This window comes from Schistocerca serialis, chromosome 1 (genome assembly GCF_023864345.2).
Source record: "Schistocerca serialis cubense isolate TAMUIC-IGC-003099 chromosome 1, iqSchSeri2.2, whole genome shotgun sequence".
NCBI lineage: Eukaryota > Metazoa > Arthropoda > Insecta > Orthoptera > Acrididae > Schistocerca > Schistocerca serialis.
The window spans coordinates 877,779,350-877,801,562 of record NC_064638.1 but is presented as its reverse complement, the minus strand read 5'-3'; the positions used below and the strand labels follow the sequence as shown (position 1 = coordinate 877,801,562).

General features: G+C 40.9%; 1 protein-coding gene across 1 annotated transcript in view; it reads left to right on the top strand.

Annotated features, from left to right (window-relative positions):
• The window catches only part of LOC126410784 (uncharacterized), a 69,557-nt gene that overhangs the window by 24,235 nt on the left and 23,109 nt on the right, over positions 1 to 22,213 (top strand). The window contains exon 3 of the mRNA XM_050081316.1: positions 17,306 to 17,895. Within this exon, the coding sequence (XP_049937273.1) occupies positions 17,306 to 17,895 (590 nt within the window). The remainder of the gene's footprint in view (positions 1 to 17,305; positions 17,896 to 22,213) is intronic.

Sequence of the window (22,213 nt, the reverse complement as noted above, 5' to 3'; positions counted from 1 at the left end):
ACTCCATTGGCATGCTCTCCTCCTGCCAGATGTTCAGTATTACTTTATGTATTGCTTTCCACAATGCTTCCTCACCATATTTGAGCAGTTCCGCTTGGATCTGATCTTCTCCAGGTGCCCTATTATTTTTTAAGGTCTTGATGGCTTGATCACTTCCCCCCAGTGTGGGTTCTGGTGTTAAGACCTCTGGTCCATAATAAGTTATTTCCACCAGTTCTTCTTGTCCTAATCCCTCTACTTCTGGAACCAGTAACTCTTGGAAGTATTCTGCCCATCTGTCGAGTATTTTATTACTCTCCCCTGTCAAATCCTCTTCTTTATTTCTACATATATATTTGTTCTACCTTGAAACCCAGCCTTTCCTTCTTTAATCTTTTGGTACATTTCACGTACTTGCTTCTCTTCTCCTAGCTGTTCAATTTTTTCCACGTTTTTCTTTTCTAGTGCTCTTTTCTTCTTTCTGCAAACCCTCTTAGCTACACAGCATTACTCATTATATTCATTCAGATTTGCTCTAGTTCTTCTATGAAATAATTTCATTTGCGCTATGTTACACTCCTCAGTTCTTCTCATACATTCATTATCAAACCAATCTGCCTTCCTTTGAGCCTGTTACATGTCCCAAAACCTCCCCAGCGGCCTTGAGGATTGCAGTCTTACATTGTTCCCACATTATTTCTGTATGTTCGTTTGATGACTGGCAGTTACAGAATGATATTCCTGGTCAGGTTGCAACTGTGAAGCACTGTCCAGTGGATCCCAAGAAAAATCCGAAGTTTTTGGAGCATTCATTAAATGAAGCCAAAACAGTTCCTTAGAAATAATATTTGTTGACAGATGTAATGGATCATTTTACGAACAAGCACATTGCTAGATGCAATTGGTGGCAGGAGAATATATGCACTACTTCGGCAAATGTCGGAACACTATTTTCATCACAACCCCTGAACAAAAATGACAATGCACATTGCAATCTTACTCTACTGCTGCAAAGTTCACTCAACCTCTGTGAGCAGTGATACATTTCCTATCTGAAGAGGTAACAGTGTGGGACCTTAGTTTCTCCTCGTGTACACAAAGTTCAGTAACTTATGGGAATCCAGCTGGGTGATGATGTCATTGACAATGTCACCCAGCTACATTCCTGTAAGTTATTTGAATATAGAAAGGAATAACCACACAGTTAAGTAAAACTCATGTGTGGGACTGAAATATCTGTGATTGATTTAAATGTCTTTTTTGGAAATTAATAAATAAAAAATTTAGTTGTAGATTAACTCATGGGGACACCAGTGTAGACCTTGTACTAAGTAGCAGATCCAAAATTTTTCAGCCAATGAATGTAAAGGATGAAACCAGTGACTATAATGCTGTTACAGACTTAATTAATTCAGATGTTAAGAAAAACGTTAATAGATGTGTATGTGCTTAGTAGGGTTGTTGAAATACGAGAAAGACCTGCTGTGGATCAGTAGCCATTTTGAAAAGTTGCTAAGAAAGTACAGTTTGTGTTAAAATAGATTTAAGCTAAGTCAAAGCCCTGTTGGCTAACAGGGAACTGTATTATTTTCAGATAGTGAATTGTGTAATATTCCAAGACATACACTGAGGATGCCATGTTAAAAAGATAAGAAACTCTTGTGATTGTATAAATGAAATAAAAAATTCATATGTAGCCTGCAGTAAAGACATTTTCTGGTAAACTAGTGTAGTTTCATACTCGCAGACATGGAGGAGGAGGAGGAGGAGGAGGAGTAAATGATGGAATTCTGTTTTTGTAAAACTACCACAGTTAACTGCTGATAATTCGGGCAATGCAGGGGCAGAACATCACACAACATGCCTCCCTCCTAGCCTCCTCTGCAACATCGGGTGGTGGTTTAAAAACAGACCAGTCAACTGTTTAAGCACATTCAGTTCTGCAGAGCAAGCAGATAGACTGTTAATAAAAATGCAGGTTTCATAAGGAATGTTGATAACTAAAGCAGTGTGTTAAGAGGTTATCAGGTGCCAGTAGCAAGAATGTGCTGGTGCAACTGCAGTATCACATCACATGTAAATCTTCATATTTTCTCCATAAGTATGAATTGTGTTTCAAGAAATTCGCCCAGATTCACAAGACAGTTTCTTCTACTTCAATGAAGATAGAAATAGGGGGTGAATTTTAACTTAAATATGCTGGTAGGATGACAAATTTGTTATTTTCAAAAGAACCACCTGATTTTACAAGGATGTCTTTTACAAGCAATCACATACAATCTTGGGGTACTTTTTACATGTGCATTTAAGGTCAAAGTTTCATTTACTTGCCATAAATGTTGCATGTGTCCTGTATTGGATCCATGACAAACATCCATGTGACAACCAGACTCATCCCCTACTGATTCAAGCATGTCTGAAGTTACTGCATTCACTGCTGTTGCTGTGCAGTGTCACAGTTCACCCAAAATTGTAGGAAGGGAGGCAAATACACAATCTTTGACAAATGCTTATAATAATAATAATAATAATAATAATAATAGTAATAGTAATAAAACAAACTAATGAGCTCAAGCAACCTGGAGGCCATTAGTGCAATGCAAGATCCATACACCCCTTACACTGTAGGAGGTCCACTGACATACTCTTGACAAAAATCCCCTTGCACAGTTGTAATTGAATTGCGTCTGTTGAAAAGGGGAATGCAAAACTCTTTATTTGTAGGTATGTTATTGTCACCTTGACTTGGTGAACATTAGGTCATGAACAAGCAAGCTAGTTGTGCCAGAGAGACATCTTACTGGTAGCCTCATGAATCTGCAACTCAGAGCTGGTGCCAAGGTAAACTTTAAGTTTCGACAAGTAACTTCAAACTTACTGGAAGTTTATATCCTCAGTCTTATGAAATCAGATGAATCTTTTTTTCAGCACACTGTATTTTTTTCTTATTCGATTTGGTTACTAAATTCAAGGCGTTCTTTCTAACATGCAGGCAAAAAAATGATCCATATAAAACCAGTCCAAGAAACTTACTGAGACAGGCAGTGCATACGCTATACCAAACATCACTTTTTCCAACTCATCTGTTAGGTAATCACAAAGATCATTTGGTTACTAAAAAGTTGTAACTCTTCTGGGTACGATGGTATCTCAGGTACTGTACTAAAATGCTGTGTTTATTTGGAAGTGCCACCTATGAGTTATCTTCATAAACAACTGATAAATCAAGCAGGATCAATATATAAAAGTCAAAACAAGCAAGTGACACCAAATTGTAGACTGATCTCCCTTCTTACCATGTTTTCTCAAATTTTCGAGTACGTAGCTTGCAACAGAATCCTGGTCCATGTTTCTGAGATAAATCTCTTAACAGCAGCTCAGTTTTGCTTCCATAAATGCAGTAGGCAATATACATCATCTCAGACTCAAATATAGTAGAATTAAACAGTAAAGCTATCCTGTTGGCATTTTCTGTGATGATGCCAAGGCATTTAATTTGTAGATTATAAAATTGTTCTAGAGAAACTAAAGTAGTATGGCTTTAAGTGTCTTCCCATTGCATGGATGGAATCATATCTTAAGAATAGAAAACAGAGGGTCACAGTAGCAGATTTTTCAGTAGGAATAAGATTACATCCATGTGGGGAAACATTACTCTACAAGGTTTGGTGCTTGACTCTCGCTTGCTCCTCTTCTACAAATAAGATCTACCTGGGACATCGCGGGACTTCTCAGAAACTGTTTGCTGGTGACACAAGGATGTTGACAAAAGACCCTAACACAACTAGAGGAATAATGGAACAGGCTTACAGCTGGTTCGCAGCCTAGTTAGCACCAGCCTGTGGCTAAACTAACCATAACACTCAGCTCTGCCTGCTTTGCACTCTCAAATCACTTTCACTGTGGTGATCTGCTGTCAGGATTGGTAGCACACTTTACTTAGCTTAACTTAGTTCTGTCCTGCGGCATATCTTCTGGGGCATAGCAGCTGAAGTAAAAAAGGTATTTATTCTACTTATGTATGCAATAAGAATATTGAACAATGCAAACACCACGGTAGAATGACGAGAATATTTTGGAGAAGATAGATCGTTACTCAGTGTGTAGAAGAGATGCTGCGTCACAGACAAGCACAACGAAAAGACTGCTATACTTCAGCTTTTGGCCAAAAGGCCTTCCGAAGTAGCGCATACGCCTCCTCCTCCTCCCCCCCCCCCCCCCCCAAAACACCCGCACCCGCGCGCGCGCGCACACACACACACACACACACACACACACACACACACACACTGTCTCTGCCCACTGTAGCCAGACTGCAGACAGCAACAGTGTGTGATGGGAAAAGCAATCTGACAGGGATGGTAGGTTGTGGAGGAGGAGGAGGAGGAGGAGGGATAGCATGGTAGGGGTGGTGTAGGGGTAGTGCTATTTGTGGGAACATGTAGGGACATGGTGGGGAGAGGGTAAGGACACTAGATACAGCTGGGAGGTTTGTGGAGGGGAGTGGGAGTGGGGGGAGTAGAATAGTGGGTGCATTGGTGGAATAGAAGGCTGTGTAGTACCGGAGTGGGAGCAAGAATGGGATTATGTAGGTCAAAGGCAAGGACTAGCAAAGGTTGAGGCAAGGGAGGTTACAGGAATGTGGGATATATTCCAAGCAGATTTACCACCTGCACAATTTAAAAAAGCTGGTGTTGGTTGGAAGGAACTAGATGACACAGGCTGTGAAGCAGTCATTGGAAGGAAGCATGTCATGTTGGGCAGCTTGTTCAGTAACAGGGTGTTCGAGCTCTCTCGTGACCACAGTTTGTCATGCTGACAGATAGATTGTTGTCATGCCCATGTAGAAAGCAGCACAGTGGTTGCAGCTTTGTTTGTAGATTGTATCTACTTCTATACTGTGCAAACAACTGCAGAGTGCATGGGAGAGGGTATGTCTCTTTGTATCAGTTATCAGTTTTCTTCCCATTCCATTCACGTATGGAGCACCTGATGAATGAATGTTGAAATGCATCTGTGTGTGCTGCAATTAATCTAATCTTGTCCTCACAACCCCTATGTGGGCAATAAGTAGTGTGTTATAGTATATTCCTACAGTCATCATTTAAAGCCAGTTTTTACATCTTTGTAAGTAGGCCTTTCTGGGGATAGTTTATGTCTGTCTTAAAGAGTCTCCCAGTTCATCTCTTTGACGCTCTCCCACGATTCAAACAGATGTGTGACAATTCGTGCTGCTTTTATCTTTACACTTTCAGTATTCCCTCTCAGTCCTATTTGGAACGGGTCCCACACATTTGAGCAGTTTTCCAGAAAGTGTCGCATGAGTGCTTTTTAAGCTATCCCGTTTGTAGACTGACTGCATTTTTCCAGTATTCTACCAATAAACCAAAGTCTGCCACCTGCTTTACCCATGATTGAGCCTCTGTAATCATTCCTTTTCATCTCTCTACAAAGTGTTACATCAAGGTATTTGTAGGAGTTGACTGATTCCAGCTGTGACTCATTTATATTATAGTCAGAGGACACTAATCTTTTTCATTTTGTGAAGTGCACAGTTTACATTTATGAACATAAAGCAAGGTGCCAATCTTTGCACCACTTCAAAATCTTGTCAAGGTCTGACTGAACATCTATGCATCTTCTTCCAGGCAGTACTTCATTTCGAAGTTACTTCTATATCTGCCAATGACTCTAGATCAGGGCTTCACAACATACGTGCTCGCGGAGCAAGCTGTGAGCAGCTAGGCGCGAGCACGGAGCAGCGCGAGCACACTACCCCCACTACCGGACCAGAGCGGAGAGTGGGGAGAGTCACGTGGGGCACACAACAGCTGCCGCCAGTCAATGTAAATCCGCGGTCACCTGCAGGGATATCACTCATGAATTATTACTGCGACAAATGAAACAAATAAAGGAGAATGTACACGTGCCACATAATTTTATTAGCTTAGTGTATGCATCTACATTCGTATTAATTTGTGAACTGTTACACAATAAAAGGTGTCACTGAAGTGTGGGATTCTCGGTTATCTTGTACTTTTTGCCCTTTACAATTGCGTCTATGTTCGGGGTAATTGTTCTTGTGCATTGTAGGCACAGCGTGCAGTTTAAATTTCGATCAGACAATGGGTTTCTCAGGCGTGTCTTGTTACATTTCATTGCAGAGAACAGTTGTTCACAAACATACATGGAACCAAACATTCATATTATTGTAGCCGCCAGTTTGTGCAAACGAGGAAATCTATCCTGAGGGAAGTGTCTGTAGAATTCCAAAATGTTTTTCTTTTTCTGAAATTTGTCTCTGTATTCTCTGTCACACTGCAGGTCAATAATTTCTAGTTGCAGCTCAGGACGAATCTCTTCAATATTCACTGAATATGGAGAGGAGAACAGATCAAAATCACTGTCTAGTGCTGTCAGATCTTGAAAGCGTTGATCAAATTCTTCCTTAAGGGCAACTAAACTATGTGAATAACATTCACAGTCTTTGTGAACATCTTGCATGGATGATAATTTAGGAAAATGAGCTAGATTTCCTGTTTCCAGCTGACTCACCCAAAGTGTCAATTTCATTTTAAAAGCTCGTATTCGATCTATGAAATGAGTAATTAGCAGATCTTTACCTTGTAGTGAAATGTTCAAAGCATTCAGATGACTAGTTAAATCTGCTAAGAATGCGAGATCACATTTCCATGAAGGCTCTTTCAATTCAGGAACACACATGTTATTTATTTCCATGAACATATTTATCTCATCTAATAGGCAAAAAAATTGATTTAATAATTTGCCACGACTAAGCCAGCGGACCTCGCTGTAATAAGGCAGGCTACCATACTGGCTTTCTACATCCTCAAGAAAGCTTTTAAATTGCCTGTGTTGTAGCCCATGCTTCCTTATATAATTGGTTGTACAAACAACAACACTCATCACATTTTTTAGAGTGATACTCTTTGCACATAAGTTTTCCTGGTGGATCACGCAGTGAACGCCCCTTATTTATTTCGGCACGGCCAGTTTTTGCATTTTCTTCTTCAACAGCGCAAAGAAATCCGATTTCTTTCCCTGTCATTGCTGGTGCTTCGTCCGTAGACACTGAAACTAAAGAATTCCACGACAATCTTATATTGTCAACACTTTCTTCAACACTACTTAAAATATCACCGCCGGTTGTAGTGTTCTTCATAGCTACTATATCAAGGAGCTCTTCCCTCACCTGAAGATCTCTGTTAACACCTCTAATAAATATGGCAAGCTGCGCTGTTCCAGTGATATCAACACTTTCGTCCAGAGCTAGAGAATACGCTAAAAAATCTTTACAGATATTTGCAATCTGGCTCTGGACGTCGTCTGCCATGTCATGTATGCGACGCATGATGGTCATGTTAGATAATGGCACACATCCGAAACTGTTCAACTTGAGATGGACACAAATGTTCCGCTGCAACTACCAAACATTCTTTTATTAAATCGCCATCAGTGAAGGGGCGCAGGGATTTTGCTAAAAGCAAAGCAATTTTGTAACTCACTCTGAGAGGTGCTTCAGTTGATTTTTCTTCGTCATCCAGATCTTCTTCGGATAGCTTCCTTTTAAGTTTAATGACTTCCTGTGCACGATCTGGTCCATCACATTTTCCACTTCTGTAGTCTTTCGCGTGGTATGACATATAATGTTGCTGCAAATTTTCCTAAAAGAATTCAGCGTTTTGTGACATACTAAACATTTTGCAACACCATCTTTCTCTGTAAACAGATACAATTCCTCCCAATGGGGGTTGAACTGCGAAGCCATGGTTGGGGTTACACAACGGCGACTTGACATGATTCTTAACCAGCGAAGTGACTGTTAGAGCTGATCGTAGTACTTTAAACGTTACACAGTCGGCGCGAATTCAATAGGCACGCTGCGGCCCTATTCAAACGTGCGCGTGCATTTCCCCTCCCTCCCTACTCCACCACCTTGCACCTGCTCGCGAGCATGTGCCTGAGCAGACGCGAGTACCCGTGCTCAAAACCGGCCAGTTGTTAAGCCCTGCTCTACATCCAAGGTAACATGCTGCTGAATCCTGCCTACCAAAAATTCCTCAATCTAGTCACAAATTTTGCTTGGCACCCCATATGCTCATACTTTTGACAGGATGCTTATAAGTGGTACCAAGTCAAACGCTTTTCAGGAATCAAAAAATATTGCAGCTAGCTGACTGCTGTGATCCAAAGCTTTCAGTATGTCATGTGAGAAAAGCATGACTTGTGTTTCACATGATTGACGTTTTCAAGATCCACACTGGTTGGCATGGAGGTGGTCATTCTGGTAGAGATACTTCATTATGTCTGAGTTCAAAATATGTTCAAAGATTCTACAGGAAATCGACATTGAGGATATTGGACAGAACTTTTGTGGCTCACCTGTACTACCTGAATGTGACCTGTTCTTTCTTCCAACTACCGAGCATGGTCTTTTGTTTGAGGGAACTGCAATGGATTTTAGTTAACAGAGGGACTAACTCAGCCACAAATTCAGTATAGAAGCTGATAGGGATTCCATTGGGACCCTGGAGACTAGTTCAATTGGTGGTGGTGGTGGTGGTGGTGGTGGTGGTGGTGGAGGAGGAGGATGTATGGGACAGGTCTTGCATCTAGATCTTTTGTGGGAATTTGAGCTGTGAGGCAAGAGCTGGGTGGAGTAGGGATGGACAGCATTGTTGCGGAGGTTTGGTGGGTGGCAGAGTACAATTGTGGGAGGAGTAAGAATTATGATGGGTAGATTATTTGTCACTTTAGGGCACAAAGAGAGGTAGTCGAAACCCTGGCGGAGAATGTTATTAAGTTGCTTGAGTCCTAGTAGGTGGGTGATCAGTCACATGGGGAGTGTCCCTTTGTGGGCCAGATTGTGTGTGTGTGTGTGTGTGTGTGTGTGTGTGTGTGTGTGTGTGTGTGTGTGTGTGTGTGTGTGTGGGAGGTGGTAGGTGACGAGAGACAAGGCACAGGAAATCTGTTTCTGTACAAGGTTGGGAGGGTAAGTGCGGTCTGTGAAGACCTTAGTGAGACCATTGGTATATGTGGAGGGTGACTGCTCTTCACCACAGAAATGACACATATGTGTGGCTAATCTGTAAAGGACTTCTTGGTATGGAACGGATGGCTGCTGTCAAAATAGTGGCGGTATCGTTGGTGGTTGATTGTTTATTGGACGGAGGTACTGTTGTAGCCATCTTTGAGGTGGAGGTCAGCATCAATGAAGGCAGCCTGCTTGGTTGAGGAGGTGCAGGTGAAACGAATGGGAAGAAGGTGTTGAGATTCCATAGGAATGTGGATAGTGTGTCACCCACAGTCCAGGTCACAAAGATGTCGTCAATGAATCTGAACCAGGTGAGGGGTTTGCGATTCTGGGTAGGAAGGATTCTTCTAAATGATTGGCATGGTGTCATATGGGTGCCCATTGCTGCACCATGGATATGTTTGTAGGTGATGCCTTAGAAGGAAAACTAACTGTGCATGAGGATATAGTTGGTTGTGGTTACCAGGAAGGAGGTTGTAGGTTTGGAGTCAGGCAAACATTGAGAAAGTTAGTGTTCAATAGTGGCAAGGCCATGGGCCTTGAGGATGGTTAGTTCAGAGGAAGGATGCTGTGTGGTAAAGGAGCAGGAACATTGGAGGAAGTAGTTGGTGTCTTTTCATATAGGATGATAGGTTATGGCTTATGGGCTGAAGGTGGTCTATGATCACAGGGATTCTCTCAGTGAGGGCACAGCAACCACTAGGCTGCCCAGGGTGGTTGGGTTTATGGACTTCCAGAAGCATGTAGAAGGTAGGAGTGTAGGGAGTGTTGGTGATGGGGAGAGGGAATTCTCATGCTGTGCAATCCCGAATTCCTGCATCCCATCTCTCACCCTGAAACTCTTGCCATCCAGAAACTAGACTAGCATGCACAATGCCATCTCAAAGAACTATCAAACCTGTTCACCTTCTATTCCCACCTTGGACTGCCTTTATTCACCACCTCTACGAGAGTCTCCAAGCCATCTCCAAAACCCCTCATAGCTGATAAACCATGCCTCTCAGATTTACTACATTTACCACACTCCTAGAAACAGCCTTCTTCCACCACACAGAATCCAGAACCTAAACAGACCCAAAACACTTTCATGAAACTTTCCTCCGAAAGCCTAAGCCCTGCAGAAGTATCAGTCCTTTCCAGAGGCCATACCTCTTGCCCCACTCCGAAATTCAATCATACTGGACTTGATAAATTAGGATTAGACACCTTAGGAGGTGGTGTCTTCGTTGCAGTTGACAAAAATATTGTATCTACTGAGTTCGAAGTAGAGTGTGATTGTGAAGTTATCTGGACGCATTTAACAGGGCTAGGGGAAATAAAGTTAATTGTTGGGTGTTATTACCGGCCACCAGGTTCCACCGTGACAGTTCTAGAATCATTCAAAGGGAGTCTACATTCTGTATCGCAGAAGTACCCGGATCATGCTATATTAGTTGGAGACGACTTCAACCTACCTAGAATAGACTGGGATGTCTATGGATTCATTACAGGTGGTACAGACAAGCCGTCGTGTGAATTACTTTTGAACACATTATCCGAAAACTGTCTTGAGCAGCTAAATCGACAGCCAATGCGTAATGGAAATATTTTAGATCTGGTAGCCACAAACAGACTAGGCCTCATCGACGGTGTCAGTGTTGAGACTGGGATTAGTGATCACGATGATGTCATTACAACTATGGTTACGAAAGTTAAAAAGTCGGTCAAGAAGGCTAGGAGAGTATTCTTACTAGAAAGAGCAGATAAGCAGTTGTTACCATCCCACTTAGTAAATGAATCGACTTCATTTACTTCCGGTACGATGGACGTGGAAGAATTATGGGCAAATTTTAAACACACTTTAAATCACACATTGGACAAGTATGTGCTGAAAAAGTGGGTTACGGATGGAAAAGACCCACTGTGGTTTAACAGCACAATTCGGAGAATGCTCAGGAAGCAAAGGCAGTTGCACTCACGGTACAGGAAAGATCGGGAGAATGAGGACAGGCAAAAGTTAGGAGAGATTCGTGCTGCTGTAAAAAGAGCGATGCGCGAAGCATTCAACCATTACCACCGTCATACCTTAGCAAAAGATCTTGCTGAAAACCCAAGGAAATTCTGGTCTTACGTAAAATCAGTAAGCGGGTGGAAGGCTTCCATCCGGTCACTCACTGATCAATCTGGACTGGCAACAGAAGACAGCTGAAATTTTAAATTTAGCATTTGAGAAATCTTTCATGCAGGAGGATCGTACCAACATACCGCCGTTTGAGTATCGTACAGATTCCCGTATGGAGGACATAGTGATAGACATCCCTGGGGTTGTGAAGCAGCTGAATGAGTTGAAAGTAAATAAATCGCCAGGTCCTGATGGGATTCCAATTCGGTTTTAGAGAGAGTACTCTACTGCATTGGCTCCTTACTTAGCTTGCATTTACCGCAAATCTCTTGCCCAACGTAAAGTCCCGAGCGACTGGAAAAAAGTGCAGGTGATGCCTGTATATAAGAAGGGTAGAAGGACGGATCCTCAAAATTTCACAACAATATCCTTAACATCGGTTTGTTGCAGGATTCTCAAACATATTCTCAGTTTGAATATAATGAATTTCCTTGAGACAGAGAAGTTGCTGTCCATGCAGCAGCACGGCTTTATAAAGCATCGCTCCTGCGAAACGCAACTCGCCCTTTTTTTTACAATATCTTGCGAACCATGGATGAAGGGTATCAGATGGATGCCATATTCCTTGGCTTCCGGAAAGCGTTTGACTCGGTGTCCCACTGCAGACTCCTAACTAAGGTACGAGCATATGGGATTGGTTCCCAAGTATTTGAGTGGCTCGGAGACTTCTTAAGTAATAGAACCCAGTACATTGTCCTCGATGGTGAGTGTTCATCGGAGGTGAGAGTATCATCTGGAGTGCTCCAGGGAAGTGTGGTAGGTCCGCTGTTGTTTTCTATCTACATAAATGATCTTTTGGATAGGGTGGATAGCAATGTGCGGCTGTTTGCTGATGATGCTGTGGTGTACGGGAAGGTGTCGTCGTTGAGTGACTGTAGGAGGATACAAGATGACTTGGACAGGATTTGTGATTGGTGTAAAGAATGGCAGCTAACTCTAAATATAGATAAATGTAAATTAATGCAGATGAATAGGAAAAAGAATCCTGTAATGTTTGAATTCTCCATTAGTAGTGTAGTGCTTGACACAGTCACGTCGATTAAATATTTGGGCGTAACATTGCAGAGCTATATGAAGTGGGACAAGCACGTAATGACAGTTGTGGGGGAAGGCGGATAGTCATCTTCGGTTCATTGGTAGAATTTTGGGTAGACGTGGTTCATCTGTAAAGGAGACCGCTTATAAATCGCTAATATGACCTATTCTTGAGTACTGCTCAAGCATTTGGGATCCCTATCAGGTCGGATTGAGGGAGGACAAAGAAGCAGTTCAGAGGTGGGCTGCTAGATTTGTTACTGGTAGGTTTGATCATCACGCAAGTGTTATGGAAATGCTTCAGGAACTCGGGTGGGAGTCTCTGGAGGAAAGGAGGCGTTCTTTTCATGAATCGCTACTGAGGAAATTTAGAGAACCAGCATTTGAGGCTGACTGCAGTACGATTTTACTGCGGCCAACTTACATTTCGCAGAAAGACCACAAAGATAAGATAAGAGAGATTAGGGCTCGTACAGAGGCATATAGGCAGTCATTTTTCCCTTGTTCTGTTTGGGAGTGTAACAGGGAGAGAAGATGCTAGCTGTGGTACGAGGTACCCTCCACCACGCACTGTATGGTGGATTGCGGAGTATGTATGTAGATGTAGATAAATAAATACCCCTTCTCTCTTTCTGTCCCTATAGTGGAAACACTTTTCACCATCAACCTTACCTATCAGAATCAATTCAAAAGCAATTTGAACAATGCCTGACTCATTTCATCCATCCATCCATCCATCCATCCATCCATCCATGATCCACCTCCACTGCCTACAAATCGCCTCCTTTTAACATTACAGAATGTTCAGAATGAATTTTTCACTTTGCAGAAGTGTAAACTCTGAAGTAAAACTTCCTGGCAGATTAAAAGGACCAAAACTCAAACTTTGGGCCTTTGCCTTTCACAGTCAAGTGCTTTACCTCCTGAGCTACCCAAGTGTGACTCACAACCTGTCCTCACAGCTTAATTCCACCAGTACTTCATCTCCTCTGAAGTTTTGTAGGTAGAAGTTCTCCTGCGAAACATGCAGGACTAGCAATCGTTTAAGAATGGACATTGTGGAGACATAGTTCAGCCACAGCCTGGGGGATTGTTTTCAGAATAAAATTGTCACTATGCAGCAAAGAGTGCACTGATACGAAATTTCCTGGCGTATAAAAACTGCACACTCTGGTGTAAGTTGGAAAATTCACTCTCGAAACATCCCTCAGGCTGTGGCTAAGCCATGTCTTCGCAATATCCTTTTCTTCACAATATCTACATCTACATTTATACTCTTCAAGCCACCCAGTGGTGTGTGGTGGAGGGCACTTTACGTGCCACTGTCATTACCTCCCTTTCCTGTTCCAGTCGCGTATGGTTTGCGGGAAGAACGACTGCCGCAAAGCCTCCGTGCACGCTCGAATCTCTCTAATTTTACATTCGTGATCTCCTCGGGAGGTATAAGTAGGGGGATGCAAATATTAGATACCTCATCCAGAAACACACCCTCTTGAAACCTGGACGGCGTGCTACACCGTGATGCTGAATGCCTCTCTTGCAGAGTCTGCCACTTGAGTTTGCTAAACATCTCCGTAATGCTATCACGCTTACCAAATAACCCTGTGACAAAACACGCCGCTCTTCTTTGAATCTTCTCTATCTCCTCTGTCAACCCGACCTGGTACGTATTCCACACTGATGAGCAATACTCAAGTATAGGTCGAAAGAGTGTTTTGTAAGCCACCTCCTTTGTTGATGGACTTCATTTTCTAAGGACTCTCCCAATGAATCTCAACCTGGCACCCGCCTTACCAACAATTAATTTTATATGATCATTCCACTTCAAATCGTTCCGTACACATACTCCCAGATATTTTACAGAAGTAACTGCTACCAGTGTTTGTTCCGCTATCGTATGATCATACAATAAAGGATCCTTCTTTCTATGTATTCGCAATACATTACATTTGTCTATGTTAAGGGTCAGTTGCCACTCCCTGCACAAGTGCCTATCTGCTGCAGATCTCCCTGCATTTCGCTGCAATTTTCTAATGCTGCAGCTTCTTTGTCTACTACAGCTTCTTTGTCTACTACAGCATCATCCGCGAAAAACCACATGGAACTTACGACACTATCTACTAGGTCATTTATATATATTGTGAAAAGCAGTGGTCCCATAACACTCCCCTGTGGCATGCCAGAGGTTACTTTAACATCTGTAGATGTCTCTCCATTGAGAACAACGTGCTGTGTTCTGTTTGCTAAAAACTCTTCAATCTAGCCACACAGCTGGTCTGATATTTGGTATGCTCTTAGTTCCAGGAGTATTATCCCTGCAAGTTACACAGGATTTCTTCTGTAATAGGTAGGAGATGAGGTACTGGCAGAAGTAAAGCTATCAGGACAGGTCGTGAGTTGTTCTTAGGTAGCTAAGTTGGTAGATCACCTGTGCGTAGTTTTAATCTTCCAGATTGTTTTATTCCAGAATTTCTTAACATTATACTTTGCCTCACCGTAATTCCCCAAAGCCCTCTACATGGATACTAACCTTACATCTGCAGAAAGAACACCACTTAAAAACTCATCCTGACTGTATAATCTTAACCTGCTGACAAAGGCTCGACCTCTTTGATTCGAACCTAGCAGAGGAACTCCGCCAGCTGTCAGATTCTGCCACAGTGACTCCAGTCCACAAACCTAACAGTATATACAATCCCTCAACTCCTTAGGTCCAACACTAACTTCCTCAATGCCTGACTGACTCCAAACCTAAAACACCCTTCCTGGTAACCATGACCAGCTACATCCTCACCCATGGTTACTTCTCCTTCTAAGGCATCACCTTCAAACAAATCCATGGTACATTAATGGGCACCCACATGAGACCATGCTATGCCAACCTATTCATGTGTCATCTAGAGGAATCCTCCCTAATCACCCAGAACCCCAAACCTCTCACTTGGTTCTGATTCACTGATGAAATATTCGTGATTTGGACTGAGGGTGACACCCTGTCACACACTTTCAGAACCTCAACATCTCCTCCATTCGCTTCATGTGGTCCGCCTCAACCGAACAAGCCACCTTCATTAATGTAGACAGACACCCCATGGATGGCTACATTAGTAGCTCCATCCATATCAAATCTCCCAGCCACGAGCAGTATCTCCACTCTGACAGCTGCCACCCGTTGCACACCAAGAAGACCCTTCCATACTGCCTAGCCACTGTATTCGCTGCATTTGTGCTGATGAGCAGTCCCACCTCTAAATATACCAAGGGTCTCACTGAGGTCTTCACCACGGACTACAGTTACTTCATTCCCCCCCCCCCCCCCCCCCCCCTGCAAACTTTGTACAGAAGCAAATCTCCCATGCCTTGTCTTTCCTGTCACCTATCACCTCCCCCACACTCACCTCGGCCACAAAGGAGCACTCCCCTCACAACTCTGCACCACCCAAGACTAGAGCATCTGAATCACATTCTCCACCAGGGTCTTGACCACCTCCCGTCATGCCCTGATGTAAGGAATATCCTATCCACTATCCTTCCCACCCCTCTGAAAGCGGTATTCTGCAATATTCTTGTTCATCCTTACTCCACCCCTGCTCCCAAACCCTTACCTCAAGGCTCAAATTCCTGCAATAGAAATAAAAACAGTATCTACCTCATACACCACCACCACCACCACCACCACCACCACCACTAACCCATTCACAGGTATCCTATCAAAGGCAGGGCTGCCTGTGAAAGCAGTCATGTGACCTACAAACTGAGCTGCAGCCGCTGTCACACTTTGTATGTCAGCTTGATTACTAACGAGCTCTCTGTCCACATGCATGACCACAACCAAACTGTGGTGAAGAGACATTCCATCTGGGTCCTCCCTATCAAACCCACCTTTTCTGAACTGCGCAGGTGGAAACTGTGCCTGCATTACATACCACATTCCCGTAATCCTCGTCCTCAACCTTTTCTTGTCCATGTCCTTCGCCCACCTACCTCCTTCCCTGCTCCCACCCGAGCACTGCCTTCTATTCCACCAATGCATCCACTAGCCTCTCTTTCCCTTCTCTACTTCTCAATGCCCCTTCCCTCTCCCCAAACCTCCCAACTGCACCTAGTGACCCTATCCTGTTTTCACCACGTTCTTGTAAGGTCCCACAGGCAGCACTACACCTTCCCCCACCATTACCCAGCTATCCCACACCCACACTGCCCCAGCCTTCTTACCCTTCTACTACAGAAGGTCTCTTGACCAAAAGCTCAAATGTTTGAAAACAAAGTAATTACACCTCATCAGCCACTTCTACAATACATGAGAATATTTGGACTCAAGAAGGTAAATTCTGCTTTAATCTAATATTTGTATTGGTTAAAAGTGATTTTGCCAATGTGTAAATATCTGATTGAGGTCTGTGTAATGCTATACAAATGCTTTGTTTGAAGTATTAAATGAAAATAGCAGGTGAATCTTCTTTCTCATCCACTAATATAGAGAGAATCCTAGATTGAAAGAGAGACTCTGATTGGTCAGATGGATGTTTATAAACAACATCCTTTTGTGGATGACTTGTCTCTTTAGGATTTTGCTGATGCCTTTTAACCTGCTATCTGTTTTACACAAGAAAGTTTGTTGTCATTTCCCTTCAAATCATTGCATGTAGGTACTTCTGACTGAATTCAGTGATTGGCCATTGATAGCTTAGTCGAATAGCGTATTTGTGCCTTAAATTTCTTTATGACATAAAATAAATGTTGTTATCTGCTATGTCTCTGATTCAAAGCAGATGAAATTAAGTTGTCATAAAAAACAAATCAAAGTATTTACTTCTGCTGTTATGCTGAACGGACTTGTATCCCAGTTTGAAATGCAGATGATTAATGTGAGCAATCTGTGCATATATATAGAATTGTGTACTTGGAGCTTTCTTTCGAGTTACATTATTAGGCACTGTACATTACATTATTATACGCGGTATTTATTTTGTGTATAACAGAAGATTAAGTAAATGCTTTTCAGAGTGTTGCTGCTTGGTAATATAAATGTTGTTTTATATTTTCTAATTGTTATATGCTATTGTACATTTCAGATGCAACTGCAGCAATTTTGCTGCACACAGAGACAATCGATGTTCTGCTTAGCAGGAAAAAATTAACCAAAGAAGTACTGTTTAAATACTTGCATGATAGACAGCAATGTGTTTCTTTGAGTGAGCCTAAGGATAAGCTTAGAAAACGCATTTTGCAACTCTTGGGTATAAGTAAAAAAAGAACTACTGTGAGGTTTGAAACTGGTAATTATAACTGTGAGAACAGATCTGATGATTCTGGAGCTGGTTCTGATGTCTCAGGCTCAGAAGACTGTGACGGAAGAGGTGGAGACAGTCATCACTATGGTTTGGAGCTTCACAATTCAAATCCACTGTCAGACTCTACAGGTGTTCCAAATATTGTGCAGGATAGAGGTAGAGGTACATACCAGGATCCCACAGTAACTACTGATGCAGTGTGCCATATGAGTGGAGATAATAGAATAGCTGTTCAGGCAAACTTTCCTATCACCGAATTCAGTCAGCAGTTTGTGACCTGGTTCTATAAACTTCTGAATGCTGGTGGTGTTGGGGAAGAACACTTTTGGGCAGATGCAGCAGCAGAAATGTTGTTATTGCCAGGAGAGCAGGTAATGTTCTAAAATATATGCGAATATATCATCTGCATGCATCAATATATGTAACTCTTACCACAGAAGTGTAAATGCTTCTTTTGTTTGTAAAATGTGTATTGCTCTGAATCTTCTAATTGATTTATTCCACACTAATGCAAGTTAGCTATCTTTTGATTTATCCATTTAGATAGTTCATTTAAGTTGCAGAATCTGTAACAGGGAAGGGCACAAGTGACAGTGGTACAAGAGGTGACCTCCAAGTCTCTTGCAAAATACACATGTATTTAGAAATATAAATACTGTAGCTACCAGAGTAGAGATGTTTTGTATTTACTGCATAGATTGTGCTCAAGGCAATGAGAACCTAAGATATTTTGTCTGCAGTATTAGCATTCATTCTGTTACATGTGGCTTACATTACATTACTGTTAATGTGTACTGAAATTTCACCCGAGAGGATGTTCAAAAGATGTTGACATCCAAGCTGTGATGGAATAGAAGGCAGTGCTCGTGGAAGCAGGGAAGGGGGTAGGTGGGTGAAGGACATGGACAAGCGAAGGTTGAAGACGAGGACTACGGGAATGTGGTATGTAATGCAGGCACAGTTTCCACAGTTGTTTTCAGCAAATGATGTTCCATAGGAACAATCTATTTTTGCTGATGCAGCAAATCTGCTCTGAACATAAGCCACAATGAATTGTAGCTGAACATTGTATAGGAATACTAAAGTGAAAAATTAGAACTAAAATAAAAAATTTGAAGTGCAAGGTAGACTTGTTAGGTGTTAGTACACTAAAAGATATCCGGTTTCAGCTAAATATGATGGGAATGCAATGAAAACATGTTTTCTCTAATCCATAAAACTAGATATAATACAGGAATTTGCCTTTGAAGCCAGAATTCTTGATATTTAATTTTCAATTTCAATTTTAGCTCTTCACTGGTGAACAATTCCATCAAGTCTTTCTGTGGTGATGATGAATCTGGTGTCTGTTGGTTGGAGATAGGTAGTATCCAATCTGGAATGATCACACAAAGGACATCATGAAATCTATTTTTAAAGTTTGTTTTAAGTGCTTCCAAATGTTGGCAATATATCACAATGCCAACTTTAGTTATATCACAGAGATAAGATTTGGAAAGTGATAGAATTATCTTTGACCTAAATTTTGTTTGTACAAGACAAATTCTGGCATGAATATAGAAATAAGTTACTTTTACTTTCATCAGCTCAAATCTTTTCCTTGAAGCTGTAGATTCATTTCATTAAATTTGTTATATGGTAATATTAAAATTTAGTATATAAATCAGTTAAATAAACTGTATCATTTTGAAACTTAAATAAATTTGTTCTTAAGGCATCATCTTTGTTTTGAAAAACTGTCATAATACAGTTTTAGAGATCATAAAATGTTTTTAGCCAGGTACTCTTTGATACCGAACAAACTTGCATCTGCAAAAGTAAACAATTGTAACCTTTGTCATTTTCATCACAAAAATTTTGAAACAGTCTATTATTGAGAGCATTGCATCTGACTTGTTAATTGTTCTAATTTCATTCTTTGGTGAACAGTAAAAGTCCACTAACCTTTCTTGCAACCAAATGTTATTGGTGAGTTATACTATGTACGGCAACTACTTCAGGAACTGCCTTTTTGAAATATTAAATTGGTCCATGCGCTCACCCATCCATTCCTGGAGTATCAGGTTCTAAACTTTTTGCAAAGAATGGTTTTTGTGAAGCTTTCTCATGTTTTATGAAACGAGGATGTAGAAGCAGTAGATGCATTACTTGGTAAAGTAGGTTTAAAGAAAACGCTTTAGTAACCAAAAAATTCATATGGCTTCATTTGAGAAAACACAGTGGCAAATCATGGTCATTGTTAATTTCTTGTTTAAGGGTACCTCAGTAAAAACCATATTTCTAATACTGGACATGATACTGTCACACCTTTTCTTCGTATCTGACATGGGTTGTCTTGTAAAATGAAAAATGATAAAAAAAAGAATCATCTGTGCCATTGCAGGAACAAATGACTCCAATGAAATAAATTAATTTTTAAAATTTATGTAAATTATTTTATGAAAATTTACAATAATTTCTTGCAAATAATTATGGGAAATGCTTGTTTGTCAAAAACACATTATGATAATCTTGGCTTTAACATAATAACAAGGATTATTATGGTAGATTCTTTTTTATCTAATCATAACTGTATTCAGATTATGCAACATTTTGCGATTCCCTTAACCTTAAGGCTAATTATCTGTTATTAATAATTGTCCAATACACACAAAATGCAAGCACAACACACTGTACTCTGAAATGTTACTCAGAAACAGTTGATGAATGTCCGTCGAGGACATACGCAACAAAAGTTTCACCAGATTGCATATTATTTGACTTTAATGGCATCTGCTATCTCTCTCCCCAAACTCCATTTGTAATTCATGTTTACTCTATTTTAAATAGAAATACTTTCCAGGTGATTTTAGAGTACCTCAAAATCGGTAACCACAAAACAGGATTCTACCAAGAATTGTTGCATGAACCATCTGATAGGTTTTTTTACAATTCCGAACAGGTTATGGTTTAAGAAAAAAGAAAATAATTTCTACCAAGTTTGGGGCTGGTTGCTGCTGTTTGTTATAATCCTTACAATTATTGAACAGACAGTGGAGGACGATCATTTCTTATTGCAGTCAGGGCTATTGACTATGTACCCAGTGCTTTCACTTCTTGAAATAAGTGCAGATAGGAGTAAGAGATGTCCTCATTGGAACTAATGTCTACTGTATAGCAGCTGACACTTTCAGAATGGATGCCAGTCAGCAACTGGCATGCTGTGTCATGTGGTGGGTCTTTTTGATCACCACCAACTGCTACAAGCCGTGGCGCATTCTGTGCATGTGGATAGCCCACTCTGTGTTTGATGTAGCCTCTAAGAGTGAACTCTTCATTGTTAACGTAAATTATTGCGTTGAGGGAGCCTGGTTAGCATCTTTTATATGTAGTTCAATTACAGTTGTCAGCATGACAAAATACTATTTGCTTATCTAACATGAATAGTAGCTTCAATGGTAGATTTTAATTTGCCTAAACCTACAATATGTAGATTTTTCTGTAGGACAGTGGATCTGTGAAAGTACTCAGTTAATACCCAAATATGATACAAGTAGTTAAATTGTGCAGACTTAAATATTAAAGGTAGTACTAAACTTTGTTACTTTGATTTGTAAATTGAATAATACACATTTAATAATGGTAAATATACACATAATTATATCTGGCATATAGTTGTTGCAAATCCTCTGCACAGAGTAATTTCACATATACACAATACACTCGTCAGGTAGCTAGTATAGTGTCCCTTTTTTGTTTCCCTGTGCATGTACAGCACTGTCCGGCAAAAATTCACCTGCAAATGTTCCAACACATAAAAAAAAAAAGATGAACAGCATGGAAATAATTTGGCACTAACAGTTAAATTCTTCAGATATTTGTGTGGTTTTTATTTTTATCCCCCTTACTCCCATAGCAATTTGCCATGGCTGGAACTCGTAAGCATTTTGTTAACCTGTCAAAATGTGTAGATCCATTATTGCACTTGTGTGTCAAATGTTGTCATGACCACAGAAAAACTAAATATGGGTTGCCAGATGGGCTTTTAAAACCACCACCCTCCTAAGTGTGAGTAATTAGAGCTACATCATTCACTGAATTTTCCATAATAAAGCATTAAATGCATTCTTCAATATGGTCAAGCTTCGTACAGAACATTAAATGTAGTAGCTGAGTAGTAGTTTAGCCATAATCATAGAAAATACTTAAGTGATAAATTCGAAAATAATACTCGGCCTTTATGCACACTGTAATGAGTATAAACAAAGAAAAGGAAAACCGTAATGTGAACTCGCGTGTTCTAATCACCTGTGAATGAAGTTTAGCCATGTCTCCTTCTATGGTGTCTGATGAGTTTTGTGTTATGAACACACCTTTCATATGAATATTTAGTAGATATAGCACAGTATGTATACCAAAATGGATGAACTAGGTTTGCAATGCTGAACATCAAATCTTCTTCATCCAATGAGAAGACTTGCATGAATTCTTGAGCTCTCTCCCTTTCTTATTCCACTACTGTTTTGCAACACTTATAGCTATGCAAGGAATAGCTAATATAATGTACCAATACATCTACTCTTAATAAAGACTGATCTTCCTTAACAATATTTAGAACTATAATTTGAAAGATACATTAGGTAGTTTTAATATTAATGAAACTTTTCAGCACATTATTGTGATTATTGACCAAGGGTGGTGGCAGTTTAT